This window comes from Mugil cephalus, chromosome 11 (genome assembly GCF_022458985.1).
Source record: "Mugil cephalus isolate CIBA_MC_2020 chromosome 11, CIBA_Mcephalus_1.1, whole genome shotgun sequence".
Taxonomy (NCBI): Eukaryota; Metazoa; Chordata; class Actinopteri; order Mugiliformes; family Mugilidae; genus Mugil; species Mugil cephalus.
The window spans coordinates 4,182,383-4,206,526 of record NC_061780.1 but is presented as its reverse complement, the minus strand read 5'-3'; the positions used below and the strand labels follow the sequence as shown (position 1 = coordinate 4,206,526).

Genomic DNA, 24,144 nt, shown 5'->3' with positions numbered 1-24,144 from the left:
CACAGCTTATTTGTGTTGTTAAGATTTCCCCCGAGGTCTGTCTTTAACCAGGAATCTCTCACTGCTTGAATCCTGTAACACCATATGATACATGTGCAGGCTGTGCTCATTAGAATGGAAAACAAATAGAGCAGAAATCTTCTATCCAATCTAACTAATAAATAAAAGGATCTCGAAAAGCTTAAAATTCTGGACGCTATTATGGCACGACTAATTATTTTATCATAAATAAACAGGCAGGGTATTTACTTGATTAATCATTTGGTCTATAAAGTGTCCCCCACAATTTTAGTGAGCCTAAGATTTTAATAACCAAATTGCTTGCGTTCGCTTTCTACACTGAGGCAGGAGCAGCTCTGGGGCTCTCTTCAAGCTACACTAGCTTTACTCACATCTGGCACTCCACACAATTCCTTCAGTGTCACAAGTAGTCGTAAAGTCGCTCTCCAAGTCTGGATCACCGAAGTGACACAAGCCATCTGCTAGGGTATAGTTATGTCCCTTCATGACGGGACTCGGCAAAAAACCTCATAATCTATAAATATACAAATCTATTATATTTACTGTTCTCTGACACTGCAGACGCTGTCATGATATGATCACAGGCTTGAGAAAGAGATTAGGTAAGCAAGGCAATATGTCTGCCAACTTACGCAACCCACCACTGCCTATCCACCCCCTAACTCCACCGGCCCAGCCCCCTCAGAGTAAATAACCTGTGTGTCAGCCGCTGACCCGACAGAAAATTGCCTTATTGATCCCCGCAGCGATTTTCCAGAGTGGCCTTTTCTCCACAGGAGCCAGATCCAAGTTTTGTCAGAGGTACTGTAGGGAGGGGGGCAAAAAAAAGGTTTATTGGGAATCTGGAGATTAGATGGGCCTGCTGAGTCATTCCTTTTTCTCGGACTGTGGTGAAGCACATGGGAAATCGCTTTTTCACATAGTCAGTTCACATGAAAATGAAAATGGAGAAAGCGCACGCATGACTTACGGGGCTGTCTCAGGGAAATTTGTACATTCCTCTACCAAATGAAACGGCAAACAAAAGCAGCTGTGCACCTTCTGTATTTTCCATTTTTGTATACTTATGCTGTAATCTACAGAAGACCCCTGGGGTGAGACTCTGTCTTAGAAAAAGAAGCAAAGTAAATACCTGTCAGTGGTGTCTCAGTGTATTCAGCCCTGGGGCACAACTCAGAGGAAAGTGTCATAAAATACACACAAAAACACAGATACATGTTTGAAATGCTTTGCTTTGCTGCCTCATGAAACTCTGTTCCTCATTTAAAAATCTTTTCTTCCTGTCAGATTATTATTTTTTTCCTTTATATTCTGGCTACATAAGCTGTTGTTTATGAGCCGTCAGCACCGCTGTGGTTTTAAAGGAGATGACTGGTAGGAGGGGGGGCTGGATGCAAGCAACCAGTCCTCCCAAAAATAAACTCCATCAGTAAAGCCTAGTGCTCCTTCCTCACTCTAAATGTTTGAAGCAAAAGTAGACTGGTGCGCAATTCCATGCCTTTTTAATGACACTTCTCACCGACAAGCTCAAGTGGGTTTGAGGTTGGCAGGGAGGAAAAGGCGTCCTTTCAAACAAAGAATAGAGGATTAGTATTAAAGGCTGTGACCCACTAAGCTGATAGTTGCCAATTTGCTGGTGTTGCACACTCAATAAACACCTGTGACCCGAATTTTGGCAACGTGTCCTGCACCGTTGCCAGTAGTCAGAACCCTGACTGCTGCTTTACAGATGGTTCAGCATGAATCAGTGGGGGAACGCATCGGTGTGAGAGAGATCGATCTGATTGGCTGTTCAGTTTAGAGAACCAGTGTATGTGTGAAGCAAATTTTGAAGACCACACACACACACTATCTGAACATTTCCATGCACAAATATTTTAACAACAGTGTGACCACCTGGACTGTTGGAAGCTCTTCCTAGCTTACCAGGTAATCCTCGTGCATGTCATTTCTCCTTCTAAATGACGAGCACAGACTACCAGCACCCGTAGTTATGCAGAATTACTTCTTTTAACACAGGCACAGTCATCTTACTGCCAGTAGATCTTTGATGTCAGTTTGGCCCTTACAGGTTTGCTTGAGGATTATTTACACCATCACAAAATCATCACAAGGAATTATTTGTTAACTTTTACTCAAAGTAAGACCTTCTTGCCTGACATGATGTAACCTTCAATGGAAAGACTTGGAACTTTTTGAGAAATCTGGCCCGGGCTGGTCTAGGTGGGTGCTACATGTCTAAGTAGATGTAGAATTCTCCCGTCAGTGGTTTTAATGTTGTGGCTGACCGGCGTATAACGTAACTAAGAAAGCGGTGTAGGTCTCAACCTGATGTTTTCCCTTGCATGTCCTTTGAGTGACATAGCCTAAATTAAAACCAGACACTATTTTGGATTATCAGACCCCAAATGACCCCCAGGGACCCATAAGACCTCCAACACTATTCAAACACTCTACAGAAAGAGAAGAGGAGGCCCATCTGGGGTGGTGAAAGCAGAGCATTAATGCACACGGTGACATCACTCATAAATCTCAATTGTTTTTTCTCGCGTTGTCTAATAAAATGAGGCAGAAGGACTGGGGGTGGGTGACTGTGAAGTGCTGAAAATGCACTTTCTTAGAGCAGCCCTCCCAGACCTTTGAAGTGTCAATAACAGGCTGGGGGAAATTCCTGCCCCTGATCGCCACACTGTTGTCGTTTGGATGGAAGAGTGCGAGCTGACCTCTGACTGTGATATGACAGTAACGGTTAACTGGCACTGATAACGTTGATGTCAGGATGGAAAAACTCTGCTGATTCCACTTCCTGTTTCCTGTGTTAGATCTGGGAAAAAACCACAAACGTTGTTTCCAGCTGTTTCACTGTTCCGCTTTATCGGTCACTCTGGAATAGTTTAAGGGCACCGGGGCACACCACAGTCTCCATGAGTGACTGCTGAAAACAGCACTACCTCCAATAACAGTACTATTAATATAATGTTTGAGCAAGAAAATGTGACAGACTGCAAAATTACAAAGGTCAGAGAAAGAAGAGAAACGTAGGTATAGATACATACATCAATGTGGAAGTGAGAACGTTAAAGAACTTCACACCATGAACGCATATCTTTGCTGCATACCAAAGACAATACACCACAGACCACATGTGAAGTGAACTTGGGGAAGAACTTCAGTAAAGCCACACTGGTTAAAAACATTAACAAGCAGCACTGCTTATGCAGATGCATGTCAAGAGACCTCAGGCTCCCCTCGCCACTGCACCATTAACACCCATGTTCAAATGTTGAGTTAATTGAAAAGAGGGCTGACTCAGCACTACGCTGAGGAGAGCTCTACGGCAGCAGGGAAAACACGGGACCGAAACATCAAACATCTAAGAGCAATTAGAAAAGGAAATGGGGATAGAGTTACTGGAAGGCTGTGATAATTTGGCAACAGAGATCAGTGTGAAATGAGTTCATCTTTAAGTCACAAAGCTTTACTACAAAATATAAATGTTTCTCCTCTGCCACCAGCTGTTCCATCCTCCTCTCTTGCACTTCAGGTCCATCTGGTTAATGTCTATGTTGTGCACACAGTCCACACCTCCTGACATGCTGATTCACACCTGCCCACCAGTTGTACAGTAACTATTACATTTCCCACATTTACGCATCTTCTGACCCAGTCTTCTGCTCCTTGTGTACACATGTGTGACGTACAGTAAATAAAGAGGACATGTCTCAGCTACACTGAGATCGCCTTCCTGTTTTAGTGTTCAGCCTGTTCTGCCGGCCTGTACTGTTCTTATGTTAGTATTGGAGTCTTCCCAGGCTGTAGCTTGGTCCTTCCAGTCCTGATTATCCAGCTTGCAGCGGCAGTCCCTCCATGCCGATTACCAGCCAAATATTTGATCAAAGCCATTGTTGCCAAACTTATACAATCGTCTGTCCTCTGTTTTCTCAAACAAGCTTATAATCGTAAAGCTAGCTTGGTCATGACCTTGGTAAAGTTAATCTGGAATGATGCATGAGGCAACACCAGTCTTTGGGACTAGTATGACTAGTGATGTGGCCGCTGGGTTTAAATGTACATTAGATGTGCCTATTTTTATTAGGAAAACAAGACTGCCTGCAAAATCCATGGCAACAACAACTACTACTCCTCAGTGTGGGCTTTTGCTTGGATTTCATCCAGTGATTTTCAGTCTATGTTTCGGTGTCCAACGGTGTGGGACTGCTTATTAATCAGCAGCCAGCAACTCTCTCTGAGGCAGAATCCAACATGTTGGAGCAGGATAAGAGCTGGAGGTTAAATTTATGAATCTGGGGTTGAGGATGTTTCCGTATAGACTCCGCTCACCGTTCTGCCGGACTCAGACGGGAGAGTCGAAAAATGTTGCCAGGAGCAACAGGCACAAATTAAGTCGAACACATGTCTGTGGTTTTCTGCTCTTTGCTTCCATTGTCTAGTGTACTGTAAATGTGGAAATATCCGATTTGCCTTACACTGTAAATGGTATTTACCATTTACTGGTATTTACTGGCATTCGCTTTAGATTGCTCTCTTTGCTCTGTTCTGCAGAATTAACCAACCCAAGTACAACATCAGTAACATTAACAGGTACAGCAAAGTTGGACCCACAGCAGACGGTCCACTTTAATTCCCTCCTCACTGCAATATTAAAAAGACACTCAGACCACCACACATCTATCGTACGGTTTAAAATTCCTTTGAACTCAGGCTCCAGAAGTGCGTTCGTGATTTCAGCTTCCACAGCTAATTAAACCCAATGACTTCATGCGCAATACTTGAGCTCTTCATTTAGTGAAGCTGCTTATTTTGATCACCTCCTGTGAACATGAGCTTATTCTCACAGAAACTGGATGCTACATTTTTTCCCTCTGTATGAAGTGGGCAAGACCAGCAGACTCCACCAAAATCAGAATCACATCCTAAGACTAAATGGCAGCAAGAAGTTAAACAACCAGTTTTAGTCATTATCATCATGCCCAAGCTTGCTACAATGCACATGTAAAAACGGTGATCTGTCCTACAATATACACCAGTGTTACCCAACATGAGCACCGTTTGGTCCACTGTGAAGATGTGCAGAAAACTCTCAGAATCAGCTTCATTGGCCAGGTTTGTGAACACATACGAGGAATTTGACTCCGGGCACTTTGCTCAGTGGTACAAGAAAAATAAGAACGACACTAAACATAAAAATGCACTAAAAAACAGAAAAGTTGTACAACATAAATAAGACTTTCAGAATAAAACAGTATATACATCTACACATCTGTATGTAGTGTATACAGTGAAGGATCTCAACGTACAAAGTACCGTAGCACAGCAGCACAGGGTTTCCAAAAAAAAGCATGAGCAACTGAGTGAAGTGACAGATGACGAGAGGAAGGAAGTGGTAGAGGCGGAGAAAAAATGATGCGAAATTAATCTGAAGCAGGAAACACAAATAAAAGGCCGGAGAAGGAAACTGAAGAAGAGGCTCACAAACACAAAGCAGAGTCTCCCCTCAGTTCACACTTGGCATAAATTCTTAATGCGACCGCGGGACAAATGAGTTCAGCATGCAGGGAGGGGCAGATGCATGGCCCAGTGTGAGTTCCCTCATGATAACCTCTGAAAATGGACTACTCCCAAGTGGTCAGAAATGACAGAGCCCACAAATGCACGAACGGAAGGAGTCAGCCACAGGTCACGGTTTATCAAAAGCGATGAATTCTTTCGAGCACATTTTTACAGACTCTTTTCAGAAGCACTTGCTAAATCTGCAAATGTATTCAGCCTGACAAGTCCCTGCAAACTAATTGAAGTTGTCGTATTAAAGAGCACGCTGTGTACTATGAAACTGAAGAAGCTAAAGAGGGAAAGGAACAGTTCAACACACACACACACACACACACACACACACACACACACACACACACACACACACACACACTTTAAAGATGTATGACCCCCACTCCAACTCTCAACCTTAATAATAACAGCAAGTCAGTGAAATAGTTATGAATAATCAATTATTGTAATTTCCAAAAAGTAAAATTAAAAAAAGTCATTTGCAGTCAGACTAATTAATAATAAAGATTAGTGTGCGTCACTGTCATCACCTTCATATAACCTCACTGCTATCTCACAGCTGCTCCTACTTTAGTAAAACCCTTCAGAAAGTTTCAAAGCAACATACATCCTTTCATATGTGCAGATGGGACACGGCTGCCGTGCTGGGAAATGATAATGCCAAATCTGGAAAGAAACACATTAATATGAATGGTACATTTTGTCACAGCGCCAACTCCTCCGCCGTCAGCTCGGTCTGCCCATGGCAGCCTGTGCCCAACATGAGCCCGTTGTTTGTTTTAGTTTGGGCTTTTCTGCTCTGTTAGCTCGTTTAGCTCTGTTAGCATTGGGAGTTCACTCATGTGTCAACTTCCCTGCTAAAATAAGTCAGATCCCCCCCTGGCCATCAGACCCCTGCGTGTGTGATAGCGCTTCTTGTTTTAGAACCAGAGCAAATACAAACACACCCAACTCTTGTCCAGATGCTGGAGCGCACACGAGCCGCCTGCACACGACGAGGAGCTCCTCTCATGATACATTAATTCATTACTACTTATGAATATAACAAGACCACATCTTTTCATCTCAGCGCTAATCACTAGACATGTGATGGTGAGCCCCGAGGCCGACATTCCACATTAAAGCCTACATTTTTAAACACATAAATTCATGGATTCACTTTAGTTTTGTTCCTGGTAAACAGTCACAGAACTGTGACACTAAAAAATTTAAATAAATATGAGGCACAGTAATTTCCTCTGCTTTTTGTTTTGTGGCTGTGCATTATCAGCTAATACTGAAAACGTATTAGTTGGGTCTACAGTGGTCATACAAAAGACACGTGATAAGAGACAAGACATTGCGTTACAGGTCACAATCAGATATGAAGCTTTAAATTACAGCACTAATTAAAACACTGATGCCAGGCTCATTTGTAATTAAAAACCTATTAAATTGTCATTTTGCCTCCTCTTCCTGTAGCAGCTCGTGAACACACCTTTGCCTCGAATGTCCATTAGTTACCATTATTTCTGCACACTTTGCTCCAACAGCCAATATCTCCTTACACGATTCAGGGGGTCGAACGCAAATCCATTTGCATTACTGCTTCCCAGTTATTTAAGATGTGCATACATTACAGTGCCATTCATCTAGATGGACAGGATTAGAAAAAAAAACATTAGCGGATGATGGTGGTGTGGGTAGAAGCTCATGGAGATTACAGTAATGTTTTTTATTCTTAACACGCAAAACTATTTAGAAAAGTAAAAAGCTGCCTCGAAGTGGGCTCATACATAACGACATACAAGAGCAGCCATAACGAACACTAGCTCGGCACACATTTCTGTTTTTGCAGCGCTGAATAGTCAGACTTAACAGAAGATTAGTTTTATATTTAATGCATGATGAAATGAAATGTCTTCCCCGGGAAAATGCCTCCAGAACCGTTTTTCAGAGGTTGACACCGCTGTGGAAAAAATCTCAAAATCTCCTGTCATAAATTCGCCCGTACGGCTTAATGGTTTGCTTCTTATAGGCTGGCATGTCTGAAAGTACACAAAACATGCAGAAGCTGGAGCAGATGTTAACAAGACCTGCTGGGTTTCATTCACACTAGTCATCATAGAACACACACACACACACACACACACACACACACACACACACACACACACACACACACACACACACACACACACAGAGGCTTTCTTGCTTGTTCCAGTTTCCTGCTGCTGAATCTGCTGGGCTCGGCTCTTCAGCTAATGGTCACTGCAGAATTAATTGCAAGCATCCATCTCATTTTACTTGGAAAAAACAACGGCAATGGCGCTGTCAGCCTCCCACACACACACACTCACAGACACACACATCTTGTGCTCTATACCCCCTGGCGATGGATCTGTTTTTCATTTACGTTCTGTAAACTTTATCCATAAGCCTTAGTCTTTTTGTAGGGGAACACTATGTGGACTTGTGTAAGAACGAAGGCACACAAATGTTTCACATCCCAGCATACAGGCTGACTGCATCGCACTGACAGCTGTTACAATAGCTTCCAGATCTAAGAATATGGCCTTTAACATCTGTGACTGGTTAAGGGAAACTCTTGCTCCAGTCGCTGCATTTCTATCTTGCAGAATTGAGTTTTGCAAATGCCACACTGATCCGTGCATCCTGATGGGGATGGCTGCCGCCATAAAGGGTGGATGGTACATGTATAAGTAACCTCCACGTGAATGTCTCAGCAATTAGACTGGTATGTATGCATGTCCTAACTGATGCAAACTGCTAATATGGTGTTCCTATACAGTATCTTACCACCAAACCGATTCACTGACCTCTGGTTTAGAGCTTCAACTTAGTTAAACATCTGAACACACATTTAGCACACTTGTACACAAACTGACAACCTCAAATATTTGAGTAAAGCAATCTGAGGTTTACAGCTGACTTGGGAAAACCCATTTGGGAAATCTGAACAGTGCACGCCAAGTGTTTTCATTTTAAAACGCGCCGCATTTATATTCTGACCGCGGACTGTATATATAAAAGATGAATGTAGCCACGGTGAGGTCATCCATTGGTTTGTGGACCATTCTGGCCGTCACCATGGCCACCGTGGCCATATTTGGATACCCTGGTAGATTTAGTGGCGACTAAGGTCACGCTAACATGATAGCTCCTCCCCAGTCACAAGGTAGCCTCGCTCAAAAATCACACCATGCTTTATTACCTACTTCACATTAAACAACACCATAATTTAATAAATGTTTATTGTGGTATCATAAAGAAGATACTAGAGGCTGAGACACGTAATGTAGTTATGTTAAAAGTTGAGTGAGAAGTAGGTTCGGTTTCTTAAAGATTAGTGTCTGACAGACTTTTTTCTGCAACCACTAAGTCACCAACAACTGACCATTAGAAAGAATCCAGGCTTAATACACTTGCAAGTCTGCTTTACTGTTTAGACTCTGAGGCTACGAGAATGCACCCACTTCTTTTATATGGAGTCCATAATTCTGACATGCTACTTTCGAACACTGCTGAAATAAAGCCTCAATTTCTATTCACGCGAGAAAGGTGCATTTCATTTTAAGATATCAATTTTATTTTACATGCAGCCTGCACTCACTACTTTTACATCAGTGTTTAATCCTGACACTCCAATAAATACGAGCATCTAATTAGCCCCAAGGCTAATGCAGTGGGAAAACCGATTAATCTCCTTATTGTGGTGTCTGTAACACTCGGGGGTTGAAAAGCTAAAGCTTTTCCTGAAAAATAAACTCAACTGTTGCTAAGCCACATGTCTGTGTTTGGCTGTAGAACTTGTGAGATCCTGGAACTAATCCAGTGCTTTTCTGACTCTGATATTATTCAGTAAATTCAGGTTGGAGGTCAGTTTATTGCATCTCCATCCAGAGGAGCATTCTTTTTACAGCCTCACAGCTCAGGCATGCTGCACTTTGACATAATCCTACCACATGATTTCAACAAATTGGCAATTAGTATCATATTGTTGGAGCTAGTGACACTGATTTGTCCTTATCAAGTTAACTGTCCTTTTTTTTTTTTTTTAATTTGCAGGCTGACTTATGGTAAATTAAAAGTGACATGTTCTCAGCGTCTGACACAGTCGTTCCTCCACTGCAGGTAGGAGCTGCAATCTTTGACCTCCGTCTTGCAGAGACGCCATCTTTATTTCTCTCGCTGGGCGTGAAAGGCCGTGGCAGACATCATTACGCAGGAGCGGATGAGCGGGCTCATCAGCCCATCTGCTGGGGGAGATTTGGTTAGCAGCGGGTTTCCATTCTAATGGGGACCAAATTAAGTCAGATGGATTGCAGTTTCAATCCAGTATGCACATAAAACGTCTAATTAGTTCATTTGCATAACTCAGAAGCACTCTCGTTGGAACACAAGGGATGAAGGTAGATATGGACTTGTTAGAATTTTTTTAAATTCACGTTTTTATGTGTGGTTATTAGCTAAGATTTATTTTAGATTCTTATTTAGAAGTGTGTATGTCAGCATTGCTAGCTTATATAAGCAGAATAGAGGATGGTGTCCGAGATAATGAGAAGATTTAAAGCTTCGACCCCAAGTATTACTTGCTGATAAATGTCGAGAAAGTAGCAATCAGCTGACTAGGACAGAGCAGAGTGGAATGATACAGTGAGCCTGCCTGCATAATAGAGTACAATAAGGAGCTGTTCTAAAGAGATAAAACAGTAGCAAAGGAGGGAGTCACACAGCTGTAAGGAGATGGAGAAGTTTGGCGTGGGAAGCAGGTGATAGGGAGAGGAAGAATGAGAAAGGCATATGAATCCCAAGACAGGGAGGATGGGTTTTCTCTTTTCTTTTTAGGGTGCTGTCCCAGGGGATTGGAGGACCAGAGTGGCTACGGACGGGGACCGGACCGTCCACCAGCGACGAGAGAGTTAAGAGTGGAGTTCCTCTCCACCTGTAGCCAACCAATCACATAGACTGTGTTGAGACTAATATAAAGCTCTGAAACAAGGTCCATGCATGCAGGATTATACCTATATATTCCAATAAATAGTTGAATCAACAGCAAGAATTCGTCTTAGTTTTTCTTCCTGATTCTTCTTGATTCATTACTTAGTCTATGAAATATCCCATGAAAAATCAAAGTGGTTATCACAAGGTCAAGAAATATCTTTAAATTTGGTCCGCATTCACAGCAGTATAGACCATGGGCAACTTTTAATACATTTTGTACAACGTGCTAACTCACACACTATGGGCTTTAATTGGGCCTCCTGCAAGGAGAGAACCTGCAGGTCTCACTGCTCAGATCAATCAGCTGACTACCGCGAGGATCTCACACTGAACTTCATCACCAAGCGCCTGCAGAAAAATCAAATAGAGTTTATACTGTGTCTTCAGTGTTGACCAAATAGACTTACTCTGGATAGTTCTGAAGGTGGATTTGCACCGCTGCCTCAGAGGTTTATTTAAGTGAATTATTAATGCACTGCACTTGTCTAAATGATTTTTATCGATTTATTTCAAGCTTGAGCGTATAGGTCTGGGTGCTATTTATATTTTCTTAGTGGTACTAAAAGTGTCATAACTGTTACAAGAAGCATTATGACTAATCAGACACCCGAAGGCTTAGTTTAAGCACCTTTTTTGCCTCTGCAGCTGTACAGAAAATCTACTCAACCGTGACCCTGAAACTGAGATACAAACTCTAGTTGTGTTTTTCCATCAATGACTTTGCCACAAATGCTCTTGAAACTGCTATTCATTTTATTGTAAGTTTCTGTTCTATTCTTTTCCATTCTATGTTAATGATGTGTTAATGTTTCCACAGATATACAACCGTCATATACACATACAAATACATATATTGTTTTTCAAAGCTGTCTACAGTTTATTCAACCATTCGTCAGGAAAATTAAACTTAAGAGGTTTTAATTGAGAATAAGAAGCTGTAAAGCCCCTTCCCAGCTCTTGGTCTCAATATGCTGCATGTGGGTTTTCACATTGTTGAAAATAGGAGACCTTCTTGCATCACTACCCTATTTTAGTCCCATTATAGTACATGAGTATCTGTTCAGTATTAGCTGGAAATGGTTTTACTTCTAGTCTACTGGTTATTTAACTGAAAATGAAGCAGACAGGAAACAGCAGAGTGCATTTATCCCTGGAGCTGGTCACAAGTTCAACAGAAGTTTTGGATGACGCTCTGCATATGGGCTTCTATATTAAAAAAAAAAAAAAGGTTAACTGTTGTCACTACTGAAACTGGGCAGTGTTACACCCACTTCCTGTTGTTGAGGCCCTCTGCATTACCCTTCATTTTCCTCTGGATGAGACAACTAAAGCGAAGAACTAACACAAAGAAACCCCCTGGCTGTCTCACAAGTAGATTTGTTTTATAAGGAAAGCAGATAACAGATTACTTTACAAGCAATATATATGTTTTTCAGGATATTAAATGTTTGGAAAGATTATATTCTCAAAGAGTATAATCATTCAGAGTTGTTTTTTTACAAGAAGGGCTTAGCTGTGTTTTTCAAGCAAATGATTTCTGTCAATGGCATTTTAAGGAAGCTCTTAAAGTTCACTTTGTGACAGCTGCTTTACAGAATAGGATGATTCTGAGTGATATTTTGCAGAGGACTGACAGTTCACTATTTTTAACAAGATACACTTTGAAGGCTCTATTTCTTCGAAATAGGCCTCTCTTCCACGTACAGCTGTCTCCGTCCACCGTAACATTAAAGTGCAAGAAATATTCTTAAGAACCCGTTGCCTACACTTCTCATCCAATTAATGATCAGCACACTGGCGGCCCTCACACACATGTGTAGTCATTAACGGACTATTCTTTCAGTTTATTTGTCGTTTCAGTGCCTTCCCACCGACTTGTGGAGGGGTGAAAATTGCAGTTATCTAGCTTGCCCATCATCCTACTTTGACGGAAACAAAGAAATCTATATGGCTCCCTAATGAGCACTGAACACCACTGCTGCCATTTGATTAGGGCTTAATTGCGATAATAATGAACAAATACACCCGGCTCTGGCTAAAACGGTCTTGTAAGCATTCAGCTAATTAATGGCAATTCGCCCACTGATGCTGGTGAAGGAGAAAATCACTAGGGAGACACATTTTTCCTCTCTACCCACAGAAAACTAGACAGCCCTGGGCTGGCGTAGTGAGCTTCCCGCACGAGAGAGACCATTGTCCTCTCTCTAGTAGAAAAGCCTGATCCTTGAAAATAAATGCTCCTACATAAAAGATGATGTTGTCCTCCGGGGATGTGCCTAAATTGTGGGTCAAAGGCTTCATACTGTTATTCAGCCATCTTAAAAGTAGGCTGAAATCATGTCACAACACAAGAGCAACAATGCAGAGAAGCCGATGTGCGACGACAGCAGACGTGCAGCTGGCACGTAGAGCTGGCTGGTAGAGCAAGGGCAGCAAACATGCCTGGGGCCATACACTGCCAGGAAACAGGAAGACCGACAGAAAGAGAAGAAGGAATAGCAGATAGAGTGAGTGACAGTGCTCTCTAAAATAATCACAAGCCAGGGTAAATAAAAGAAAACCACAACGCTGAGAACACATTATAGACAAGCCAGGTCCCCTAGGCCTCTCTAATGCGTAGCTGTTACCCTATGAACACGGACACGCATGTTGTTTCTGACCAATTAGGCAGGCATAAAGGCAGGGGGCTGGAACTCTGCTAGAGGCTCAGATAGAGCGCCGGTTACATGTAGGACAGTCCCACACACACACACACACACACACACACACACACACACACACACACACACACACACACACACACTCTTTCCTATTTGTTGAATCTGCCTGAGCAGTGACGCCGCGCAGGGATGGTGGGGGGTAGAAGTGGTCGTAGCGATTTTCATTCAGCACCTTGCAAAGGATGTCAAGCAGAGCCTGCAGCAAACAAGGCCATCCCTGGACCTTTCATCTGCTGCATTTTCATCATCTGTAGCAAGCACACATACACAAACATACGCACGCAGACCCTCACTCCATCATGCACTGGCTGAAGCTGTGAAAAATCAGAAAGGCTGAAAGCATGCATGCCGCAAGCCAAGACTTAAAGGAAAAGCAGACAGTCCAAATATATTCATATACAGCAGCACAGTGAGTTCCAAGGGTTGCTGTCTATCCTTGGAGTTATTATGGAGATAATAAGACCAACTAAAGAATATAGTCCTAAGAATGCGTGATTATAACTAGGTTGGATTGGAATTCAGCACCGCTTCAGTACTTTGTTGTATCTGAGAAAATGTTTAATTTCAGTTAAATATTCACTTCATTGTTTCATTGTTGTCATCACTGCAACCAAGCTTGTATTCTATAAACAGCTTTTTTTTTTTGGCCAATAATTAGTGTAGGTAAGGAATTTCCGACACACAGAGAACACAGTGGTTGCTATGGCAGGTAAAAATGGTAAGCTAAAGTCAAAATTAAGACTGCCCAAAGCAGAACTCATTTAAAAAGATTTAAAGGTTCTCCTTCTTTTCTGTGTACAGGTGTTGCCACTAAGGTCAACTGCAGCCGCTGCAGGGGACTTGGATATTGGGCTCAGGTATGGTACGCTTTTCAGCCTTTAGTTAAAGGGGACCTATTATGCTTTTCCTGCTTTTCAGACTTATAAATATGTTTAAAATGTTGGGTACTTGTTCTAGAGGATGTGCAAGTGTCATATCATGAGGTAGGTGTGTGTTGAAATAAACCTGGGTGGCAGTTCCATTCAGCTGTGCACCACTGAAAACACTCGAGTTTGGAGAGTCTGAAGTTGTGACATCACAACTTCACAAATTCAGGTCCCCCCCCCTCCCGGCCCCTCCGCTCTGCCACGGAAGTATATGGTGCAGACTACAGAGCTATCGCAACGCTTGGTACGGTGTTGTGGTACAAAGTGTTTTCTTCCCAAAGAGGACGGATTAAGGCAGCGATGGAAATATGTGTTTTCAGGGGAGCAAGTAACTCTTTCTCGCTCGTGTGCTCTTGGCACTTCAGGAAAAGTAGGTCCCTAAACAAACTCCAGTTCGACACTGCAGTTGTGAAAAAGCTAATCCTGAAAGCAACTGCTGTCCCGTCTTTAAATGGTGGTGGGGAGGACACCGAACCAAGTAACATCCTGTCAGTGTCGTATCTGTTTTTTTTTCTGAACTGCGGTGAGAGAATTGCTCTCAGTATAAATACAAGCAGACGTTTCCCACTTCTGTTGGCATTTTACTGCATTTCCCACATGTGCACCTGATAACCAAAAAATACTTTGCAGACTTTTAGGAAGGGTTGACCTTACATTTAACCATACAATGATAATATGAGATGTGGTTGAGTATAGCGTTGATCATTCAGAGGCATCTTGCCAAAGTCGTTGGTGCAACGGAAGATGCCGGTTGATTACTGTCGTTGTCTCGATCAGATTCAGGCTCCAAGACTCGTGGTTGTGCGGATGAAGTCGTCATTTTTCCTAAGCTAAAATTCTAAACCAGCCGGTCACCGGGTAGTGGAGTATCACAGGAGTACCCAGACAGGAATGATGCGATAATTATGGAGTTTTTAATTGATCAAATCTTTCAACAGCGCCCCACTGGGTTCCAGCACCACACTAAAAGCCCCTGGCATGAGCATAATAGGTCCTCTTTAAGTACTTTGTGCTTGGCCACATGTTTGCTCAGGTTAAATATGTTCCTGTCCAGCTTTGCATTTCACATTTACAAATGCACCCATGATGTCTGCGTCACATTTTGGAAAGTACACTGACTGTAGACTGTTTACTTGCCATTGCCATGCGTGTGCTGGATGCAAGGGTAATGTAGTCTCACTGGCTTTCTTTCTTTCACTAATGTGTACATCCCGCTCTCACCCTGGTGCGTTCTCAAATACCAAAATTGGACACAAACAGATTTAAATTAGGTGCAGGCACCCTTAAAAGTACAGGGCTTTTATTATTATCTGAACCGGAGAGACAAGCAAGCTGTTTAAAAGACTGCACATAGTCACAATAAAGGCACCAACTATGAAAACTTAATGCCCAATAAAAGAAACGGTATGCAACTCGAAAGCATCCAGCCAGAAATGGCTGTGTGTTTTTGCCAGGAATCACAGACCTTCAGAAGTCAAGATTAGGAGGTGTACGCACAATGACCCCATTATGTCAGCAGTGAACCCAAGATAAATGGGATTCCCTGGAAGTTATTGCAACATCACAGTGGAAGAACTGATAGTGTAAAAAAAAGTGTCTGAATGTCTGGGTGATAAAATGTGAGGACAGCGAGAAATCTACTTCCAAGAAAAAAATGGATACGACCACGGCCGAAATCGTTGCCCACTCATAGCTCTTAGAGCTCCTGTGTTTGAGCAGGGGGTCAAAATGTGTCAAATGTGGCTCGAGACGTGACCTGCTGCTTTTACTGGCAACTGACGCAATACCTGCAGGCGAGAGTAAACAGAACCACGGGGGCCTTGGACAAGTACAGCTAGCAAATAGAAAATAGTGAAAAGCCTGAATTAAGGTAGGCAAATATGGAAGTGGGGAAGCAAACAGGACAGAGTTCCAGGGAAGAACTGGATTTTTTTTTTTTTTTTTTTTTTTTTGTAGCCAGTGAACACATCTGCAAACTCTTCAGCAGGTCACGTCATCAGGAAAAGAAAACGCTATGAGCCATGTGTGACTTTTACAACGTTCACACAGACAACCCTTAACACACACGCGCACACAAGACACAGCTTATGTGCATAAACCCCATGGTTGTTAAATACTGGTCGGACTGTGGGACCCTGGTGGCCTCTCAAGAGAAGGGGGGCACTGAAGGCCTTTTTTATTCATTCAAGATGCGATATAATCCCCAACCTCTGCCTGTAACCTACACCGACACACACACTAACACAAAGAACACAGAAAACCACACACCCAAATAAACAAATATGTCTGAACAAAGCATGAGAGCATCCGGTAACCACCTACAAAGAGTTGTGAACGAATATCCATGCACAAGAGATATGCACACACACACACACACACACACACACACACACACACACACACACACACACACACACACACACACACACACACACACACCTCTTGAAAGGCGTGCCTGGACAGAGAAACTTTCCCTGCAGCTACTGCCCCCACCACAATGGGAATGTAAGGAGAAAACTGCAGCGAATGCAAAAGGATGTTAGCTAATATCTCACCCCCTTTTTGTTCACATCCTTCCTTTTCCTCTCTCCATTTCACCCGATCACTTACTTCCTGCAGTGATTGAGAGGAAAAGACCTGACACTGTTTAGCTTAATCAGCTTTTATCACCCCCAGAAACACAAGCTTCTCCGCATTTCCCTCTGAGCCCTCTTTATCTTACTATGCTGTTGTGCAGAGCCCACGTTTCCTGGAGGGTTCTTCGGACCATCAGGTTCATCTCTTATGTGTTAAGTCACCTGAACCCGTACTCTTCCTACCTGTTTAAAATTCTGCCTATTCTCCCCATATCAAAGGTTCTGGGTAGCAAGATTTCTCATCGGACATCACCAACGTCAGCATGTAATCACTCATGTGTAGCAGCAAGATCGGGGATGTAGAAGTGCAGCGACCGGCACACACATATTTCCTGCTTCACACAACATCACGTCAAAGCTAACCTGTAGGGTTTTTGATCACGTGTAGCGCGACTGGGCAGCGACTTTGACAAGTGTTATAAGTATTGACAATGGTGTGTATTTTGATGACACAAAAAGATAATATGATTCCTAGAAAGAAAAAATGGTACCAGAGTCCAATGCTTGAACACTGTGCACTCAATACGGATGTTCATGGAAATAATATTGCTGCTAGGGATGGGTACTGATAACTCACCATAATGACACCGGTGCTGACGCAATCGTTAGAAACCAGACGGTACAGATTTTGGTGCTTCATTTTGGTGCCGCTGAATTTTCAATTACCGCGTTCTTGGCTCCATTTCTGCGCCGGCGCTACATGTGCCGACATCACGTCGGTTTTGCACCCGCATGGCTGAAGTGAATCTTCAAAGTGCCTAAGGCCAAACAGTCACTGTGCTTCACCTCAATAGGTGCCGATTCGCCAACACGCAACAAGTGCTTGAAAGAGATATTGTGAAAGGGAGGTAAAACCTCGAATTTGATTAAATCTCTGACGACGCGCAGCATTTTTTTAAAAGCTGAGAAATGGCCCATCCTTGCTTGGCTTCCTGTACATTAGTGGCTACTTCTGGTGTTAACCACCTAGGATGTTACTCTGCTAAAACAGTTACTGTATGTAGCCAAATGGAAACCTCTCTGAATGTCAACATGTGAATTTATCACAAAGAAAGTTTCAGCGCAGGATCAGTTCTTTTCGACGTGGCAGAGAAAGCCTCCACTGACGGCCAGCAGAACTGACAGGTTGATAATATCGGCCTCGGCTGCCATTGACTTGCACAATATATCAATATCCAGTGGACCCGGCGGCTCGCCCTCCCACATAAACAGACCAAAGACAACGATGGGCTCACATTCCAAACACCAGCCGCTGACATTTGCACAGCATCCACAGAGGAGAGGGAAAGCACAAATGTTCCAGCTCTGCGGGAACTCAAGGAAAGTGTAAGCCCTTTCTCGAAACTCTGTTCATCGTCCATCCTTTTCTTCTCGCTCAGCTGGTGGCCATTTTCTTGGCTCAGGCTGAAGGTTGTTTGGCACACCTGATTCGTGGCGGGAGACAGCGGGGGGAACCGGGGGGTGGAGGGAGGTCAGGGCTCTCGGATGTGGCCAGGAGGTGGCAGCTTAACGGCAGCATTTTATTCAGACAGACACTCAGCTCACTGGTCATTACTGCTATAAGGGGATTTCAGGTTCAGGTACAAGCTTACCTATTTCTGAGGCTTTGCGCTGGGTTTATGGGACTGTCAGTGAGTGTAAATTATAACGCGCCATAAAATGAACACTATGTACACTGCTTTTAACGTCCAGAACTGTGTTTGTCTCCATAGCAAATTACATGTGAATTTCAACTTCACTACATTAAAATGTATGAGTGTATTTCAGTTACATTACATTCTATGTAAACCTGACCTCTGACCTCCCCCAGAAATAAACCTAGGTAAAATGTCAGAAATATCCACATAAAATCTTATTTCTTTGGAAGTTCTTAATGAATGACTTTAATCTAATTCAGATCATAGTATGTAGTTTCCCTTTCATCAAAGATATAATCTCCAAAGAAAAAGGAAATTGCTCCCGTTCTTGCATCTGAAAGTTGTTGTATGAAATGTGCGATGCTGCAGTTAGTCTGTCAGAGGGGTGACGACGGTTTAATCAAACCGTCTTATCACATTTTTTTTAATTTTTTTTTTTTTTACAGTCTTACTTTGTAGATTAAACCATTTCTGACTCTTAAGCCTCCGTTTATAAATCCTTTTTTCGAATAGCTCAAGGGGTTTTCCATTTTGCTAAAATACTGCTTATTGTAGATTACAAGCACGCACAAGTGCACACACAAATTCACACACGCACACCCAGCTGACCATTAAATAGACTGGATACCGAAACAGAAACAGATGTACCTCATTTGATTGTTATTAGTCGACACAGCGATGCAGGTGGGCTTGGAGCTGGATGAATAAACACACTGACAACACCTGCAACTGTCGAACACCACATTTATCTCCAAGCTCTTGATCGACGAGATAATCCACCAAGTTCACACACACATGTGCCACATTCACAGACACACCCAGTTAGCTGACACAAACACAGTTACCCACGCGGGACAAAGAGACCCGTAAGACTCCACCTCTTCACTGAGTTAGCGTCTCTCATTTCAAATGCTAGAGGCCACATTATGGAATGTATTTCTATTTCCTCAAGAAAATACCATTTTGACTACAGTGGTATGCTACACACTCAATTGACAAAGAAGAGCAAATCTCTAGCTTTATAGACTTTATGAAGCCTGCCTCCTCTGATGTATGGGATGTTGTGGATCCCAGCAGAGCAGAGAGATATGGAGGCTTCGGCCTGAAAATGAGCCTCAGCCCCTCGAGCTACATGGCTCTCCACCAGCCTCTGAAGTCCCCTTCTCTCTGCAGTGGTGTTTGTTTGGATGTGCTCCTTCTGCTCTCCGCATCTGTTTTTCTTTTTTTTTTTTTTACGACAGGTTTCCAACTTCTAACCTCAGTGAACGTAAAGGAAGTCTGCAAGCAGATGCGGACACCTTCCTGTTGCTGCAAGCACTCACTCTGAGTACTGCGATGCCTCGCCTTCCAACTTCTTATGCCGGAGCGAAATGATGCAGCAACGAGGCAATGCAGGCGACTCAGTGAGACATAACATCGCAGAATTACAAACAGGAGGATGAATGGAAATTACTCTCATCCCCATCCTACTCAGAACTTCTGCAGAGTCAACTATCTATTAGCAGAGTGTTGGAACCGGTTTAACAGCACCGTGGTGACTTTGGCAGGATTTGCTGGTATGCTGAGAGCCACAGCTAGCAGTGGGCTGCCTTTAAACGTTTGTGATGTGTGATCAGGCAGTCATTGTCCCTTGTTTCACCGTCCCTTGGCAGAGGATGCACACACAGAGGAAGAAGGTGGGGAGTCTGCTTTCTAGTTGTTGGCAGTTGAGAAAAACGATGCCCATTCACAGTTAGGGCATTGAGGCACTCAGTGGGCTGGACCAGACCCTTTCTGTTGGCGTTGGGAGGGGGTACCCTCTCTCTGCATTCCATTACAGTGAAAAAAGAGACTGCTTCTTTTACAGAGCTGCTCTGTCTGTAGACAACAACACAAGCCGCGACACTAAGCACACAAAAAAATTCTGTATGACTGGTGTAATACAAACATCAAAACATGGCAGAATGTTCTGTGTTATGGTTTGGTTTGATTTTACATCAGTAAATCTGGATAAAGCATAGGTTTGCACATTGTAAGTGCGCCCTGGCAGTGCTGGGAGTGTCAGCGTGAACCTCCGAAAAAGGGTGGCGGCTAGTGTTACAACAAGACCAAACCACAAAAAAAAACACCCAGTAGGAAACAGACACGGACACATAAGCCTAGTATGAACTTGCCTGCAACGCCTCAATAAAAGATCCTCGTTGAAGGAAGCGCAATTAATATTCTGCAACTACAAATGGGTGTGGTGGAAAATATATCTCCCTCAGACGACTATGACCTGAGGCAACAATTTTGCAGAGCTCAGCTGAACAGACCGGGCAAGCAAAGTCACACTGACATTCACTTGAACGAGCATCAAAACCGAGAAGCTGTGAGTCAGTGAGAGCTCGGTGCACGAGGGCAAACCGCTCTCCCTCCTCTGACGTGTCACTCGTCATGTTGCACATCACCTCTGGGTATGAAAGGCAGCGCGAGAGGGTGACACCAGGCTGGAAGTGAGAGCGGCCACATGGCTTGGCCGTGTCACATGCCGGGGCTGAAACCCATCTGCACACGTTGCCCGATGACCGCCCTACTACACTCCCCCATCCCTCAGCAGGCTCACTTGCCTTGAGTGGGTACAGATGTGTGATCCACAGACGCTCCCACTCTGGAGCCCTTATTGGACCCGCAGGGCACACAAAACAAAGGCCGGCACACAGCTTGAAGAGCTCCTGGCCAGAGAGCGGCAGCGCGCAGTCACATCATTGTAGGGGATTGTGGAAGGCAGACAGAGGTGATGCAGCTAAACTCGGGACATCTTATCATTCAGACTGAACTGACGGAGAGTGATGCAACGGGTCTAAAAAAACTACTATTTCAGAGTTTCAACTTTCACATCAAAAAGGGCACATATAGGCAGCCTGCCTCTGCTTTTCTGATTGAATTACAGACTCAAATGAAGAGCAGAAACGTTCAGGCTACGTCTAGTCCTGACCTCGTTCTCGTTAATAGAAACCCAAGAGGAACTTGTCGAGGAGAGAGGCGCTGGGTAAAATTAGACAACTGATATGACTGAGAGGGATTTATTTTGTCTGTTTGACAGCAGCTCCGCAAACAAGCGTCCCACCGCTTCTATGCAGACTGTCTGCACAAATTCAGACAAATCAAATCCAACAAGGAAAACATTAATTACTTCTTTCAAGTGTGCGTGCCCGATTTATTTTATTTTATTTATGTTGGAATAAGGCAGACTGCCATTTATCTGCTGTGTTTGCCTCATGTGTTTTGACAGCTCGAACAGTTCCCATTCAAAAGGCTGACTGTGCAACTGAAACTTATATTAAGACAGGGGGAACTGCTCAGATGCTGCTTATTTTGCTATTTTAGGACAGATTACACACCTGAATTCACCACCTTTCTGTTTTTTTTCTCTTCAGTCTTTATAGTTGTGCTTCACCTAACCCTTACAGGGACGTTGACCCCCATGACCCCCTCCTCTCCTGCAGACGGGTCACGGTCATACCTTACCTCTTTGACTTTCTCCCGGCGCTCGTCGGTCTTGGGGTCGCTCGGTTTGCCGTTGTCCTTCCCCAGCGGGGGCTTGAGCATGCACCCCACGAACTTCTTGTAATTGAAAGTATCCGTGTTGGCACCGTGGTCTGAGGAGGTCACCCTCTCCGAGGCGGACTCCGTCCTCGACCTGTGCAGAGTGAGGTCCTCCTGCGCTTTGCCCCCGGCGAGCCGCTCCTCGGTGGCCTCATGAGAAACGGTGGCTTTGCGGCTCAGACTTTTCGGTTTGGCGCCGCTCTCCCCCTTGGCAGAGGTCATGCCCCGGGGATGCTCCTGCTCCCTGGGTCTTTTTAAGTGCTCCCTGACATCGTTCTCGGACCCGGAGCCCACGGTGACCGGCTGGATCTCCGTCTTGGACAGAAAAATGCGCTTTAGCCGGACAGAGTCGGGCAGAAAGAAAAGGGCCCCGAAGCAGAGCGTCACCAAACCCGAGAGAAAGAGAAGAAAGACGAACTTCTGGGACAGGCGCAGACCCATGCCCGATGCCGACACACCGGGCAACTTTCGGAAAACCATTGAAAGTTTTTTGTCGTTGAGACGCTTCCTAACGGACTGCGCAGTGTTTTGACAGCCTCCTCTCAATGCCGAGCAGCTGCTCTGCTGCTGCTGTGAGGCTCGTGTAGAAACTAGACTTCAAACACACCCCCGTGACACTATCGATTGGATCTGCATAAGGTTAGGGGCCTGCCTCCATGCACAGTTTAGGAATCATTTGCCAGGGCGCTCAGATATCTCCTCCATAAAACGCAATCAGCTGATTTGTTTTGGTTTATCTAAAAGCAAAAACAAACGCTAAACCATGAAGCAGAGCAGGGCATAGGGGCTGACGGATAAATGCCACTGGCGTTCACTAGAGCTGTATCCAACAACAACTGGGTATCGCAACGCACTTTTAAAGGAGATGGTCAAACGTGAGGCACTGGTCTGTCTGGCCTTTGGACAAACTTGTGACTCGAGGCATCGTTGCGCTCCACGCCGTGTAAATGGTCAATAACACGCTGCCCTACGGTGCGAAGAGCTCAAGCGAGCAGCAGAGCATCTCCTCCTCGCCTCCGTTCCAGAGCCGCGGAGCCACGTTGCTGCATCACAAGCCCCTGGAATCGCGTTTCAGATCACACGCCGCTCCGTTTGCGTCTATCCCGGCAGGCTGGTGGACGGAAACGCGTGCATTCATGTCGCCTATCTGTCAAATGGTGTTCCTCCGGCAGCCTCCGATCTCTCTCTCTCTCTCACTCCCTATCTCTATCTCCCTCCCTCTCCACTGGCGTCAACACGCCGGCTGAAACAAATCGCCGGATGACATGAAAGAAGGCGGGTTTTGTCCCGTGTGAAGTTATCCTAGCGGCCCGATCCGCTAAATAAACAGATCCGCCGTCCAGTCCGTCGGTTTCCAACAAAGACAGACAGACTCGCTGCGTGTCGTCGCTCCGGTTCTCGCCGTCGTCTGCCCGCTGTGTCTCTCTCTCCCCCTCTCTCTCTCTCTCTCTATCTCTCTCTCTGGTAGTGCGCACTTGTGTCGCTGTGCCTGCGTAAAAAAAGAAAGCGAGAGGAGAGGGCTGGAAATGTAACATACAGCCTAGTGCGGGCAGGGTGAGGAAGAGGAAGAAAAAAGCGGAGGAGAAGGAGGAGGGGGGAAAAACAAAACGGCCCCGCAGCTCCACAATCCAGTGGGCTGGTCGGATTTCTTGACGGATATTCACAGCGGCTTATCATAACACGGTTAAGCCTTTTGGACAAAAGGGAGAGAGGTCTGAGCGCCTCCGAACGCCAGGAAGCCATCCACACCCCCCCGAGGAAACGTTTCAATCCTGGAAGAAATGGAGAGGATGATGGGTGCATCTGCTGCAGATGCCTGAGCAGCAGTGTGGCAGAAATAAACCAAGTTTTCATGTTGTGCTCTCTTATTGAAAGCAGTGTAGAGGAATTCAAACTGTTTCCGTTTATCCATTCACTATATTCATTTGGTCCAATCGGTTATATCCAATTTGGGGTAAAAGTTTGCAGAACCAGCTCATGAAATGCTCGTCTGTTGTATTTGAAACCGAAACCAAAATGTGAGGTGGCCACTGGAAGAAGGTTTCAATTC

General features: G+C 44.3%; 1 protein-coding gene across 2 annotated transcripts in view; it reads right to left on the bottom strand.

The window, feature by feature from the left end:
• LOC125016770 (mannosyl-oligosaccharide 1,2-alpha-mannosidase IA) overlaps positions 1-23,638 on the bottom strand; it is a 171,005-nt gene extending 147,367 nt beyond the window's left edge. The window contains exon 1 of one of the 2 annotated variants that reach the window (XM_047599453.1): positions 22,017-23,638. In XM_047599453.1, coding sequence (XP_047455409.1) covers positions 22,017-22,574 — 558 coding nt within the window. In that variant the 5' untranslated portion in view covers positions 22,575-23,638. The remainder of the gene's footprint in view (positions 1-22,016) is intronic. The other variant, XM_047599454.1, reaches the window with a different exon arrangement.
• Positions 23,639-24,144: the final 506 nt, after the last annotated feature.